Here is a 15,811-nt window from a genome sequence, read left to right on the forward strand (position 1 = left end):
AAACAGCAGTTTATTTTAAATTAAATAGAGGTCTTAATGTTAAACTGCAATCTCTATGATGTCTCAACCCATTTTTTTTTATTTTACTCTAGACAAACATGAAACTAAATTAAAAGGAGTAATTTATTTCCAAGCCATTGAAGAAGTATATTACGATCATTTAAAGAATGCTTGCAAGGTAAGAAAAGATGTTTATCTTGCTTTTCTTGAAACATATTTTAATGTTTACATGAAATACACACTAATTATTGTATACAACTTACAATAGAAAAGGCCACTTAATATAAAAAGCTGATGGTTTGAAGAACAGTGTAGGAAAATATAAGGGAGAATAGAGGGACACTAATAAGTCCTTTAAAGTGTACTATCCAGATGCTAAGAAACTCCTAAATTTTAAATGTCATTAATTTCTTGCCATTAATTTCAGACATCTTTCCTTTGAAAATAAAATTATTTTACAAATAAATATTATATTTGGATCAAGTTCACATGATTATGCTTACATTGTATAAGTCTTTTTACTGTAATGAAACAGGCAATATTCTGTTCAAAAAAGAGACTATAGATCTTATGCACATTCTGATTTGACAGTTTATAGAGATCATGGTTTTGTGCTAGTTTTTTTGCTTCCCTACCTACATGTAGAGTTTTTCAGCTACTACAATAAATGCAGTACAATAGAGAACTAGTATTCCACTACACAAATGTGCAGTGATGTTTGAGCTCAGTGTATCAAAAATTGAGAAAATGCACAATTTGACTCTATTGGTATATCACACACACCCCACCCCCACCCTGGACAAAAGAGGCATCTCCCCTTTCCAGACTCTTCTCTCCTCCAGATTCTCTTCTCTGGACCTTCTGAAAGTCATGCGAGAAGGCCCTATTCTCATGGGACCCCTGGAGCATCAGAAAATTGTGCAAGAATGTTTGCATAATTTTCAGACGCTTTAGACATTGTGTGAGAGCAAGGCCCTCTCAGAGGGTTTGGAGGCCTTGCGTGTCATCATAAAATGGCATGGCGTGTCATCTGACACATATATCATAGGTTCACCATCACTGGAAAAGTATTATGTTTTCATCTGAAATCTGTTCAAAATCCTAGTTTGGAATCTAAAATGTATAAAATCTGTGCAGCCTCTAGGTGTTGCAGAAATACAACTCACAGCCTACATAACCAATAATGTTGAGACATCTTCTCTTTTCACCCAAAATAAGAGAGTTTTGATTTTAAATCAATCCCTCACCACAAAATAACCAACAGTATATAGAAAGAAAAGCTAAACAGATAAACAATACAAATAGTGTAGGGTATGTTTATATGACACATTATATGTCACATGTATTTGTATTTGTGTGTGTCTCTGTATGTGAGACAAGAGTGTGTTTGTTGACTGCCAGTAGCCACATTCCTAAGAGAACAGTCAGGATTAAAATAATTTTTAATTTAATAAAATAAATTTTAATTCTGTTATAATTAAATAAATAATTAGTAATGAAAATGGCATATAAAATTAACCCTTCAATTTATATTTCAATCCAGCTACATTGTTTATTTCACAGCTATGCAAGAAAAAGAATAAAATATGTAATATTCACGTATTAGATTTTCATCTGTTTCAGAATGTATAATATTAATAATTATATAAACTTCTACTTTCTTTCCAGAGTCCTAATCCATTGCTTACCTTCAGCGTTAAAACTCATGACAGAATATATTACATGGTGGCCCCATCACCAGAAGCTATGCGAATATGGATGGATGTAATAGTTACAGGAGCAGAAGGTTACACACACTTCATGTTGTAGTTAAATGTAGTGCAAAGTTTCAACAATAGGGCATAATGCAATAATAGCTGTGTTTGTGAGGGTGCAAAGCCATATATGGTCATATTTGACAAGTCACATGTATAAAATTCTATCAGTAGACCTAATCTTATATTTCAAAAGGAAATACATCATATGTAAGGGAGAATGAAATTCTGGTGGACTGACTTTATTTTTTAGATTCATTTGTTTTTGATATAATAGACAAAAAAAACCCTCTACTTAAAAGATAAATAACCCTCCAAAAATGAATAACTGGATAGCCATAAGCCAATTTCTGTGGCATTTTCTTACAAATTCTACCATGCAGAACTTTCCTTATGGAATAAATGTCATTAGGTTAACAGTGTTGCTATAGTATTTTGTATTAAGAAGTGAAAGCAAAAGATATGATGCTTCTATATTTAATGTACAGGGTATATGAACAATTTTATGTTCTTTTCCTTACAAGTATTTTATAGCAAATTTAAACTACTGTTTGCAGTGTTTTTATCTTAAAACACAACCAAAGATTTATACAGTGTGTTGAGATTTAATTTTATGTAATAGAACAGTTTTAAAATTCTTTTTTATATGCTAGTGTTTTAAAATCTTTCTATCTGTATCTTCGAAATGCTCGTTGTTAGCTTGAATGTTAACAAAAATGATATCTTTAGATATTTTAGCTTTCTTTTTAGAAGATAGAATCAGATAAAAAACTATAGTGAGCAATCATGTCTGCGTTTCTACTGAGGCTGTTGGCTTATTTTCTTAGCAAATTACAACCTCTTCACAAGAGTTCACCAGTTACAGCTTAGTAGAATTAAGAACCATAATTAAAAAAATCATAACCTTGTAAGGACTTCCCCAAATAACATGATTTTTGTGCATAAAATTACAAGTCTTTGGAAATTATATTCACAACTTTTCCATATAAAATAAATATTTTAATGTAGTTGAATATTTTCTCAGTCTAAGTTGGCTTATAAATTATAATGTGAAGAATTTCTTAGGATATAGTGTACTTAAGATCAGTCATGAAGAAAAGTCTTCAATTTTTTTCTGAATTAAATTTCCATTGATGATGAAGCATTTCTTTTTGGCACAGAGTCATATTTTGCAGCTAGTTTGATAGGTGTCTGAATAGAAGCCATGAAAACTTATTTTACATCATAAACAAAATAGCAACAATTCCATTACACATTCATTTTAATGCTATGCTTCAGATTTCATATTCTAGATCACTCTTTATGGTGTTCACATAGAAAAATTGTTTCACAAACGTACTGAGGAAACTATCACAGCATTTCACTTACAGTGAATCCTTCTTTCTGTTCCTTACGGGTCTGAAGAAATGATATGGGGACCATAATTCAATAACAGAGTAAATGCATTATGCAGATACTTCCAGGATCAGGATCAGGTACCTCTGATCAAAAAATTATTTAGTACTGATTATAAGAAAGATAATCGATAAGATCTCTTTGAAATCTTACCAAACTGCTGTCAGAGGGGATAATACTGGGCTAAATCACTAAGACTTGTGATTTCAGACTCAATGGGTCAACTAATTGATGGTCTGGAGCATATATCTACCAAGTTTAAAAACTTTTATGCATTCAAGGGATCACCATGTTATGTTCTTAAGATTATATATTCCTTAAAGATCATTTTCATTTAAAATAATTTTATGTTCTTTAAATACTGTATTCAGATGAAGTTTGGATTTTGAATCATGTTTGTATTTGATGTTGCCTTTTAATATTTTGATCGTATACATGCCATATTTTCAGTGCACTAAACTAAAAATCTTAAACCTCCTTAAGGAAATTATAAATAAGCCACTTTCAGAAATAGTTATTGAAATATACTGAATTTATTATAGTGTGTGATGCCAAGTAGCATGATTACAGTAGTTCAGAGATGCCACATTTTTTCAGATGCATTTACATGAAAAATCACATAGAAATGAGCATTTAAATTGTTGAATCAGGGTTTAATGTTGTTTTTCTTTTAATTCAATGCAAATAAATAAAGAAGTATTAAACCTTAATTGTATATACACTGTGTAAAAATATGTTATTTAACTTACTGGTATTTACTTGTGTTTTTGTTCTCCAGAGAAAAAGGCATTAAGTTTAATTCAAATTTAGTTCTTATTAAAGGAAGCCAATTGAAATCCATCAAAATTAAGTTTGTATCAATAGCAAGGTGAATTGCTTCCAGAATTTTATTCTACTCACAATTCATCTAGATCTATTAAAAAAACCAAAAAGAAAAACAACTTATTTTATGTCTTCTGAAGGAAAAGGAGCTTGAAAATTTTGTTTCACCAATGTTAAAAGATAAATTCCAGAAATTAATGCCACTGTTTCTACTGAATATTTTAATTTTACTTCTATATAAATTTTACAGGTTTTCTATTTTTTTTGTATCTTGCATGTTGTAATGGCAACATTTAAATAAATGTTAAAAACATTTTCATATTCTGTGTCTGATTTCTCAAATTTTTCTGGAAACCTAATTGGTATAAAATGCTAGAGCTCTGAGATTTCACTGTAGCTGTTAATGCAGTTACATAATGAGCAGCTCGGTCCTAAATATCTATGATAATAGAAGCAGTTGAACCACTTTAGGTTAGTTGAAGGTGCACTGCCATCTGATCTCATTTCAAGGTTGGCTTTTATTAAATAATTATTGTACATAGTAATAACTTATTAAATTTATATGCAGCCCAACTCTCAGTGTTTCACATTTCTTTAAAAACAACAGAAAAAGGACAAAACCAATACAAAAACGATAGCGGAACAATTCATAATGGGGGCAATGGGGTGGGAAAAGAGCCTCCAAGTACCAGCAACGAGGGGGTTGTTTGTATCTTGGAGGAAGCTCATTCCAGATGGCAGGTATGGTTACAGAGAAAATCCACATAGTAAATTTAAAAAATGTGTACAAAATTAATTCAGTTATTAAATTTATTATTAAATCTGAACTATTTAGCAATAGAACATGTCATCTAATTTTTACAGAATAGAGACTTTTTAGATATAGATACAAACTGGTATTTTGAATACATTCCTTAATTTCAATTTAATTTTTTTTCCAATTACAAAAAAAAATATCCTTTTGGAGTACCAAAACCTGGAGATCTCTGAAAACTAATGGGCTGTATATCTAAATTGTAGAGGTCTGGGAGTTTAATTCATGCTAGGATTGAGCCCCATAGAATAACATCTGGCTGCCTGCGACTGGAAAGTCTCAGTAAAGGATGAAATGACTTGTGTGTTGCCTCCTAGTGGTGAACATCACATTGGATTTTTTTTTCTTCCTTCAGTCAAGTTAGATAGCACTTTTTCCAACTAACAAATTTTATTAAATGTGAAATTGCAGTTCATTAAATGCATTGAGTGCATTTGATATAAATAGTGAGATGAGGGAAAAAAGAGGAAGATAGGGTAGTTATGCAGATTTACAAGTGAGATACAATACAACTACCTTATCAATAATTACAGTGTTTTTATAATCTACTGTGTTTAGTGAAACTTTCTGAACTTGCGTGAATCAATTGATGCATATGAATTCAACATCTCATTCAAGGAAAGGTTTAAGTCACTTTTGACTCTTCAGAAACAAGTCTCTAATCGGAATGTCCTGGACCAGGGCTTTTCAACCTTTTCACCCATTGTACCATTTTTAGGATATGGCAATATCCAAGTACCACCAGTCGCCTACAAGGCGTCAAAAATTTGATGACCCAAAAAGAAGGAAAGAAGTGATAAAGTACAGATAGTCCTCGACTTACAACAGTTTGCTTAGTGACTGTTTGAAGTTACAATGGCACTGAAAAAGTGCCCCACAAGGCACAGCCGAGTAAGACACCTGCCTGCCCACCCGGCGGCACTCTTCCTCCTGTTGGAGGTTTTCATTGTTGTGAGCATTTCTGTTGAGGATTGGCAGCTGGGGTGGGGTGGGGTGGGGGGGTGTTTGGTTTTTATTCCCCCCGTCTGCTGGTTGGTTGCAGCAGGTTTTGGTCACTTCACATGACCCTGGGACACTGTGACCGTCATAAATATGAATCAGTTGCCAAGCATCTGAACGTAAATCACAAGACCCTGGAGATGCTGCAACATTCCAGCTGATCAGCGCTTCTTCTGGGCTCAGCAGAAGCACCAGGATCAGCGCCGAGCTCCAGCTGGAGCCTGGCGCTGATCCTGGCGCTTCCACTGAGCCCTGACAGCCCTGCAGCTCCAGCCATCTCTCACTCAGGCTTGTGCGGTGCTGCCACCGTTCAGCTCATTCCCCTCCCCCGCTACTTTTCTAGGATGGTTGCGTACCACCTGCCAGGTGCCAATGTACCACAGATGGTACCCGTACCACTGGTTGAAAAGCCCTGTCCTGGACTACTGAAATGCTCTAACAATTTGCTAGTTGAAAAAGGTGCTATCAGACTTCTTTTGATTTCCCCCCCTCTATACACTAACACAGCAAAATAATAATGTATGTATTAGTAATACATTTCACATCATGTTGTTTTACTTAACGTTTTCAAAGCATTAGTCTATCGAAGCAACATAGATCACTGTCTTCAGACTAATTTTTAAATCCAGTTCTCAAAGCACGCTTCATCGGATGAATGTATAAATGAGGGGTCCTTAGTGTTCAGCTGTTAGTTTTACTAAAAAAACAAGAAGGAAAGAAAAATCGAAAGTAAACAACCAATCCACCAGTAAACTTTGCAAAGAACAGACTCGTCAGCCTAAATGTATAAATCTTTCACTTGGAAGATCTATCATAGAGAAACCGGGCTTGAGGCTCATAGAGATACGCACCATAGAGACAAAAGCGGTTTTCGCTGTTCTATAGCAAGAGCGGTATCCAGTTGGCGCATGCGCATACCTAATTGACGCTGCCTCGCCTTCCTTCTGGGCATGCTCTCTCCCTGGCAAAGCAGCCGAAGGAAAAGGCGTGTGCCAGTTCCGCCGTCGGGCAGGAGGGACATGGCAGTAGTGGGCGTTACGAGAGTATTTTCGCGGGGCAAGCAGAAATGGGGTGCATCTCTCGCCCATAAGACAGGCTTAGGCTTCCCTCATTTGCTGGGTAAGTGCGGAGTGGCCTGTCCTTGAGATCCTGCTTCGTCCCGCCGGCCGAATAGAGTAAAGGGCAGCCATCTACTTAACGCCAAGTTGTAATTAAGATCAGGATACGATTGATGCCTGATTAGCACCTAAACGAAAATGCACGTGTCTTTTACACATCAGTGGCAAAGAATATATGCTATTTTCCTTCTGTCGCAGTGGCTTCCCCCCAAAAAATCACAAACAGCCTTTTTCCCAAGCTTGGTTTAGTAACTTTGTTTAATCGAATCTACATATCCTTTTAATCTCCTTTAATCGCGCGGAATCTCCAATATTGAAAACGTTAAAAGAGTGCTGTTTTTGTGTGTGCATAAAGTAATTATATAGACGTGCAATATATTATTCTAGTTCCATTTTAAACTGTATTTTATCAAATTTTATTTTAAATTGCTTTTATTAGACTTTGGTAATGATTTGTTATTGGAACTTTGCACTTTGATATGGCCCAAGGGCTAATCAATAAATATTATATATAGACATGCTGCCCAGATACGTGAATAATGTTGAATTACGTTGTGCAGTTACTGTAAGTCTGAGTCTACCCGCGCTATCTAGGCTATTTTATTGTTAACAATAAAAATCAGTAATACATATACTTTGAGTGCTGTAAGCCTGTTTATTGAATGAAGGGCTTTCGGATGTATTTGACTGCAATATTTAGAATAGCCAGTTATTGTGGTCACATTTGCTGAAGGTGATCAGATAATTATATTTCCAGAAGGGAAGATAAAAGGTTGAAGTTGGAAGGAGCTATCTATCATAAGTCACCACCATATCCCTTCCCTTGTAAAACCCTGCAACCTTGGAAAATAGTTTACAAATACATTGTAAAACTATTACAAATCACTGTTTTTATTTTCTCATCTGAAATTATAGTTCCATCCTTTGCATGTTAAGTGTTAAAAATTTAAATCATGGTTTCATAAAAAATAGATTTTTTATTCCTGTTTTTGCCTCAACCATTGAAATAAATAAACTTTTAAGTATGTGAATTGTGTTTTTATGTAGACTCGTAAATCAGTAACTCAGGTTCACTTACTAAGATATACCTCATTATTGTGAATTGGTTAGCTTTTAGTTTGTGGCAAAAGATTATTGGACATTCACAGATCTTCTATTACATAGTGTTATTTGGTAGATTCCACATTTGATTAATTTTGTGACTTGTTAGGATTTGTACCAAAGCAGTTCTGACCTTTTTCTTTCTGTGATGAGCGAGAGGGTGCTGGTTAAGTAGTTTTTAACTCCCTCCAAACATTTTAAAGATTTTTTAAAAATATATATTTATAAACACATATACATAGTTTCAAGCCAGACATTAGCCCATGAATTTCCTCCCATAAATGCACTATGTGGAGATTTGTGAAAGAGCGAAATAGGTGGAAATTGTAAAACTTGGAGTTGGACATCATATAAAATTGATAAATTGTTATGAACCAGAATCGTTTTCTCAAAATTTCCTAGATTCAACCATGTCATTTCAAAGTGTTTGGGATCCCAAAATAGGTCCCAAACTTTGTGTAGTGACTCCATATCTAAAGGTTGTGAATCTCACCTTAATATGTGAATTTAATCAGTGTCAGTTTCTTTTTTACTTGCATAAAAATTATTTTAGTACTGTCACTAAAATATGAATAAAATATGCAAAAAAATTTCTTTAGGTTGTAAACAGAAATCATCACACGTTTTGCTTAACCGGTCTGATCAACCCAAACTAGCTTATAATAAGCTGAAAGGCAAGAATCCAGGGGTTGTCTTCTTGCCAGGTATTTTTTCAAATATGAATGGTGTAAAGGCACTTGCATTAGAAGATTTCTGCAAATCTGTTGGTCATGCTTTTGTAAGGTATGTAACTAATTAATTTATATATGATTTTCTAAATTGTTGCCTTGTTAAATTTATAAATCTTATTTGCTACTTGTCGGGTAACTTTTATGTTATATATAAATTAGCAATAATTATAAGAAACACAAGCATGAAAATCCACTCATTAAATTGGCAAGAAACTAGTGTAATATGACCCCTCTAAAGTGGAACTGGTAACTTATTTTCTGCTATCCAAACCTATCATCAATGGAAAGTGTGGCATATAATAGGTCTCTAGCAATGATAACAGTGAAGTATAAAAGTAGGATCAACAAGGGCCTGGATGTCCAAAGGACTATCTCTCTTCCATTGTTTCTGCTCACTTGATACATTCAGACAGAGCGAGCAAATTCTGAGCAAAGTCCTTTGTTGCCATTTTGTGGAACCTAGAAAGCTTGCCCTCTTTGTTATTGGCCCTCCCTTTGGAGTAGTAGTCCCCCAGATGTACAGATAGCATCCACTCTTCTGAGGTTCTGAAAAGAGCTTAAAACTTGGCTGTGGGGTCAGTGTTTTTGGTAGCAAGGAAGGCTGTCACACTGTATTTTAATGGCTATTTTTAATCTAAGCTATTTTGTTTTGCCTGCTTTCATTTTTTTAACTTGGTTTTAGATTTTATGAAATACCCAGAGTCTGTTGGAGTGGGCAACTATAATTAAGGAGATTAATAATAGTAAACTTGATATTTTTATTAGACCCTGCATTTTATGCTATCTTTAGTTTTTAAAGTCCTATCAGGGACTGCATAACATGAAACACATAGCCATCCAAATAAGAAATTATAAAGGCATGAATTACTGTAATAATCATTTCCAAAAAGATAGATATACAACATAAGCATTTCTGGCCACTGATGAAATGTAATCTTCTAGGAGCAGTACTGGATCTATAAGTATTCCCAGAAGTTTCAGAAACATTACTCCAGAGCAAGTTGTTGTACTTCTTTTTGGTAAAATTCTTCATCTGCTTGTCAGAACTATTTCTGTTTTGATAGAACTGAACTTCCATTTATTTACCTGCATTTAATCCTTCACCTATATTTAGTCTTTCAGTGGTTTAGGATTTCATATCTTCTTTAAAAGAGAGAGTGCAAAGTTTAGATGTTATTTACATATTAAAACAAACCAGAATTTAAATGTCAAATTATCTCCAGTATACACAACATAAACCATAGATGCAAACTAGGGCCCTGACAAAACCAGCCAAGAGGTCAAGCCGTATATTACCACTGTAAGAAAACATTCAGCCAGTTAGGACTGGGACTTGCATAACAACAGATTCCACATATCAACCGTATGTTCCAAGAGATAATATGATTGATAGTACTAAGAAGGGTGGTGAAAGAATAATCAGATACGTACTTCAGTTGTAAGTATGGACCTAGCATCAGAATGGTCAAGAATATTTCTGTTTCAAATCTTGTATAAACAGAAATTACAACACTTTTATTTTGATAACTATTTGGTAGCCCCATTGAGGGCTTCTTGTAAAACCCTAACTTTATTTGGACTTTTTTTTAAATTAATTTCACAGGTTTGATTACAGAGGCTGTGGAAGTTCAGAAGGCAGTGTAAAAGAGTGTACTTTAGGAAAGTGGCGGAAAGATGTGCTTTCAATACTGGATGAACTCACAGAGGGACCACAGGTTGACTAGCTTTATTTTTAAACAAAGCATAATGTTTCCTCAACTTTTACTTTTTTTTTGTTGAAAACAGATGAATATATTCATAGCTGCTGTTTTAGACACGCTGGTATAAAGCCTGTTCAACTATCCATACTTCAAAGAGAAAAGGTGTTCAGAACTTGCCTAAGCTTACTCATAGCATTTCTTAGCATTCCTAGTTTAAATCAAACAATGCTTCTACTTAAGCCTAGGAAGTGAGACATATTCTTTAAGGAATATGACAGTGGAATGTAGATACTTTCATACAATCCAGATCACTTTATTTCTCTTGAACCTGGATCACTGTGTAATCCTACAAAATATAGTTTTGATTTGTAAAATACTTTGATAAAATTAACTTTTGATTGATGGTTATTGTTGCTTATAATACGTCTCTACAAAATTGCCTTTTAAATCAAACTGCTTTGAGAATACAGTCAGAAAAATTTGAAACTATGCTAAATAATAAGAGCCTTAGAACTGCAAGTTCAGGTTTAACTACTCTGCTATTGGTTATCTCCAAATGAGCCAAGCATAGATGAATGAATGTCATGGTACTATGCAATTTTTGCTTACATGAAGAACAAATCATGGAGTCTTGAGTTAATTTTATTTTTTTTCATTACATTTCTTTTGTGTGTCTCTAGGAGTCAAAAATGATTTGATAACACATAATCAAAATCTCCTTAAAATAGTTCGCATCAAAATATCATTTTATCATTTATCTTATTATTTTGCTTTATTATTATACTGATGTATATGTCTGTGAGCTATTTCTGTAACAAAAGGGCTATTACTGTTTTTATGTTAAGATTTTAGTTGGTTCCAGTTTGGGTGGATGGTTAATGCTTCATGCTGCAATTGCGCGTCCAGAAAAAGTAGCTGCACTAGTTGGAATAGCTGTAGCTGCAGACCATATTGTATCCACTTTTCAACAACTTCCTTTAGAGGTAAGAACCAATATAGATTTGGTATTCAAGTGCAAATATCCTCGTGTTTCTTGAATATACAATCCTAGTTAAGGACCTGCAATAGATGGTGATGTCAGTTGGAGAAATGAGTACTACTTGAGAATTAGGAAGAATAATAATCTTTTATTACGTAAAGTATATGTGGTAATGTTTTAAAAATCCCCCTTTAAGAATACTTAGTTAACTGAAGTAATTTAGGGTTATCACAACAAACCAAGTTGAGAATAGCTAGGCCAAGAACTGTCGCTTCACATTGCTTCGGAGTTCACTAAATTTCATCTCATTTCAACTAATCAAGATTAATTTTTACTACAATCATTCTTTGCTTTTCATTATATAGATTCAGGTGAGGACCCAAAGGATTGAATTGGTGTAATGTCAATGAAAAAATCTAAGCCAGTAAATAAAAGATAAAATATGATGATTTAAAGCTTGTTAGGAAAGGTTGAGCAGAAAAAAAATGTGACCAGTTTATGGAACGTTTTTCTGATAAAGCTCTTAGATTCAATGTAAACTTGCTCTTCATGGACGGAATTTGATATAGTTCCTGGAGCAACACCCTGCAATATTATCTGCTTATTTTTTCAACAAGTGGACTCTAATGAAACAAAAAGGCTTCTCTCTCTTATATAAGTTCCATTATTTGGGAGGTTTATATATGCCCCTTTTGGCTGTCTTGACAAACCAGAGAAATAGAACACTTCATTGGAAGAAGGGATGTTTTTGTGAGCCTTAAAAGAGCAGTAGAGCCAGTCGTGTCATTAGGATGGAGCCTAATGTTCCTAGCAGCTTGATTTAATGCAAATCTGTGAAAGGGGACCACACATTTGTGCAATTTTTTTTCAATTTCAGTCCCCATATTATGTCCTCTCTAGATTAGATTGACACCCTCATTTTTTGCTTTCCAGAAAATGTTAAAAAAAAAACAGCTGTTCTGTGGGCCTTTGGGAAATAATTGATTACTGGCATATTTCCTGCTTTTATGGTTTGCATGTGTTTCATTGGCTTTTATATTTTTATTGTGTTTTTCTTGCTGTAAACATTGAGGAATAAATAAGCAGCCAGATATTTAAATAAATAAGTCCTTAGTTGCTGAGAGGTGATATTCAGTATAGATAGCTTTGTGATAGGTCTAATAGGTCTTCTAGAGTTTATATTAAATAATATCTTATATGAACCAAAACCCTCTTTCATAAAGAGAAATTGATCAGTTATTCATGCTAAGAAATATTCAAATTAAAGGATTTTCATACAATGTGCATAGGTATGTTTTGAATATTGTTTGGAACTTCAGTAGGTACTATGGATAATGTATTTTGTAAAAGGGATGTTCATATATTTTCACCCAAGATATGATAAATTTGAGAAGATTTTGTGGGTACTTTTGTAAAATGGTTGCTTGGGGATTGGCTTCTAAGGCTCAAAGCACTAATTTACAAAATGTTACCATCTATCCTTTATAGCATGCCACTCCTGTACTTTTGCCTTTCTTTCCAATATATCAACCTTACACATGTTTAACATCTTAGGCAAAAAAAGAAATAGAAGAAAAGGGTGTATGGAAAGTCCCAACCAAACACAGTGAAGAAGGATTTTACTCTGTGCCATATGAACTCATTCAGGAAGCAGAAAATCACTGTGTGTTGAGCAGTCCACTACCTATTAAGTGTCCTGTAAGACTTATTCATGGCTTAAAGGATGAAGATATTCCATGGCAGATTTCTATGAAACTTGCAGAGAATATTGTCAGTGGAGATGTGGATATTATTCTCCGCAAATCTGGCCTACATCGGATGAAAGAGAAAGATGATATCAAAGTTATTGTGTATACTGTGGAAGATTTAATTGAGCAGCTAAGTACTTAACATGAATTGTGTTGTACATAAGTTTACATATGGTTCTAGAACAGAAAATTCAAAAGGGAGATTGCTCAACTAGAACAAGCTGGAGCTTTAAAATTATTATTTTTTCTGTAAATAGTTATTTCTTCAATGCTGCATTTGCACAAGTAATAAAATGTGAAGAAATGCTACTGTTAACCACATTTTACTACACACAGATCATCACTATCTTTATGCAATATGCAATTCTAATATTTTGTACTCTGGTATATTAATGTCAATAAATAATATGCTTTCTATCTTTGGGTGCAGTATGACTTATTTTCCTTTTTATACCTTAAATAAATACAAACTATACTGTTCTTCCAACTGATTTGTAAAATATAAGTTGTGCATATTAGAATTTTAGCTAAAATTATTTATTATGAGTGTATATGTGTATACACATACAACTGGGTATTTTTTAGCATTGGGAAATATTAAAAATATTAAAAACTAGGGTGTATTGAATTAATTGAAATAATGTATTAATTTTTATTTCTATGTTCCTACTTTTTACCTTTACTCAAGACAGTTTGCTTTGAAATACTGGTTCTTTTCAGGAAATAGACATTTATGAAACAATTTGGTTACAATTTGCATCGAAGAAGTAACTTTCAATAACACAAATTTCTTTGATAACCTTACAACCTAAGCAGAACTATTTCTATAGATTTTAGTGAAGTCTGTAGATATCTTGTTGCTAAGTATTGCAAATAGAATTTACCTAAGCACATAGTTTTTTAAGGACTCTGACCAGTGTTTGAAATGCAGATGTGTGTGTGTGTGGGTATGGGTGTATTTTATATGTTGTAAAATGTTCTAAATCACAAGATTTTTTTCCTCTCAGTTTTCCTTTGTGTTTTGTCAATGGTTAGTCATATTTGATGTCACGTGGTTAATTTTCCCTGAATAAGTGCAACTTTCACTGAACTTGGTAGTATTTGAAGTCAACAAAGTATCATTTACATACTCAATATTAAATAATTTGTACTCTAGGAAAAGGCTTTAACCGAATTTGGGAATGTGATTTAACAAATCAAGAAAGATGACACTTTTCATTTTGTGTGGTATCTGTAATTTTCTGGAACACAGTATGCCATAAAGACACTACTATGAAAGCAGTGAATCTAAATTCATTATAAGTAATTAATCATGAAGTGTTTACAGGAGAAAAGGGTCTGGAATGGCTTTCAGTCTTAAATTTGTTATAAACAGTCCTAATAGCTTGTTTTCCAGAAATCAAATATTAGCAGGAAATGAGGGTAATATAAAACTAATGTTGTACAGATCTATTTTTTCAGTATTTTGATGTTGTTTCTATTTTGCCTGTTGAGCAGTAAATTTGAAAGCAGAATCTAGAGCAAGCAATGCCTTCCTTTTTTATATATACACACAGACACACCCATATAATGCAAAATGCCTGAAGGCCAAGGATGTTCCTTTCAGCTGAATGAGCCAGAGACTTGGCCTTTGAAATCTTACTGCATTTATAGTTACAATTGAAGATGGCAGTCTTCATCCAATGAGCACTCTCTACCCAGGAATGCACAATCCCAATCAATCAGATGGTGACTTGTACCTCAAACCAGGTCTAATGAGTATTTAACTTGTTGTTAAGAATGTTTACATTATGATAGATGAATTAGCCATATACAAATTTTTATGTTTTCCTGTCATTGATTTTTTTACCTTGTTTAATTTTTGTTTATTTTTAGCTTTTAAAAATGTTTTAACCTTGTGTGTTTTATATTTTTTTAGTTTTTAAAATCACTAATTGTATTTTATTTTTCTTATTCTGGTCTATGACCGTAATAAAGATTTGATTTATTGACTGATACTTTGAATTGTGCTTAAAACTTACTGGCAACAAATGGAGCACCTGCAATATTCAGTACGTTTTCTGGTGAATGATTCTTGCTCATCAGCAAGTAGCTGCATTTAGAATCAGTTGCATTTACTGGAGTTTTTAAACTCCATCCCAAGTGGAACACATTATTGTTTCCTCCTTGGCAGCTGAAAAAAAAGAGGAGGGAGAGGAACCAACCCTTAGGAAGCTGACCTCATACTATTGGGATTACTGTCAACTTGTCAAATTTGAAAATTTCAACAGAGTCCCATATGCAAGATGTTGGTCCATGTTTCTTACTAGTGTCTGCCTATGAGGTGTCTAGTTCTAAGTGAATATGAACAAATTTATCCATATCAACAAATGTATCCACAAAACCTCTTGTTAACTTGCTCATATTGTATAAACTTGTATAAAGACTGCATAAAGTTGCTGTTCATTCCCCATCAATGACTGGGTCACCTTAAATAGTGTCACAGAGAGAAACTATTTGGCCAATTCTACTAGCACCTTTGCCTTTTTAGTGTTCCAGAGATCAGCCACATATACCTAGAATTGCTCATCAGATTAGAAATTCCACAAGCATGATTGGAAACTAATTTGATCCAAAACATGCCCAGAGCTGAGCATCCTAATCAATTTTC

General features: G+C 33.7%; 2 protein-coding genes across 2 annotated transcripts in view; both read left to right on the forward strand.

The window, feature by feature from the left end:
* PHLDB2 (pleckstrin homology like domain family B member 2) overlaps positions 1–4,402 on the forward strand; it is a 53,305-nt gene extending 48,903 nt beyond the window's left edge. Inside the window, exons 19-20 of the mRNA XM_029285140.1 lie at positions 93–178; positions 1,669–4,402. Coding sequence (XP_029140973.1) covers positions 93–178; positions 1,669–1,809 — 227 coding nt within the window. The 3' untranslated portion in view covers positions 1,810–4,402. The remainder of the gene's footprint in view (positions 1–92; positions 179–1,668) is intronic.
* Positions 4,403–6,769: 2,367 nt separating this feature from the next.
* ABHD10 (abhydrolase domain containing 10) lies at positions 6,770–13,609 on the forward strand. Its single transcript, XM_015821467.1, has 5 exons — positions 6,770–6,903; positions 8,603–8,786; positions 10,338–10,449; positions 11,280–11,417; positions 12,968–13,609. The coding sequence occupies exons 1-5, from the start codon at positions 6,804–6,806 to the stop codon at positions 13,301–13,303; spliced, it is 870 nt and encodes a 289-aa protein (XP_015676953.1). The 5' UTR covers positions 6,770–6,803; the 3' UTR covers positions 13,304–13,609.
* Positions 13,610–15,811: the final 2,202 nt, after the last annotated feature.

The sequence above is a fragment of the Protobothrops mucrosquamatus genome, unplaced genomic scaffold, assembly GCF_001527695.2.
Source record: "Protobothrops mucrosquamatus isolate PMUCROS unplaced genomic scaffold, P.Mucros_1.0 scaffold1336, whole genome shotgun sequence".
In the NCBI taxonomy this organism is placed as follows: Eukaryota; Metazoa; Chordata; class Lepidosauria; order Squamata; family Viperidae; genus Protobothrops; species Protobothrops mucrosquamatus.

Bases quoted from the DNA above. Each gene is read 5' to 3' on its own strand.
- ABHD10 (XM_015821467.1), top strand. From the start codon at position 6,804: ATGGCAGTAGTGGGCGTTACGAGAGTATTTTCGCGGGGCAAGCAGAAA. The intron at 6,904-8,602 runs GTAAGTGCGGAG...AAATTTCTTTAG, and splicing joins AGGCTTCCCTCATTTGCTGG to GTTGTAAACAGAAATCATCA. The intron at 10,450-11,279 runs GTTGACTAGCTT...TTTTATGTTAAG, and splicing joins AACTCACAGAGGGACCACAG to ATTTTAGTTGGTTCCAGTTT.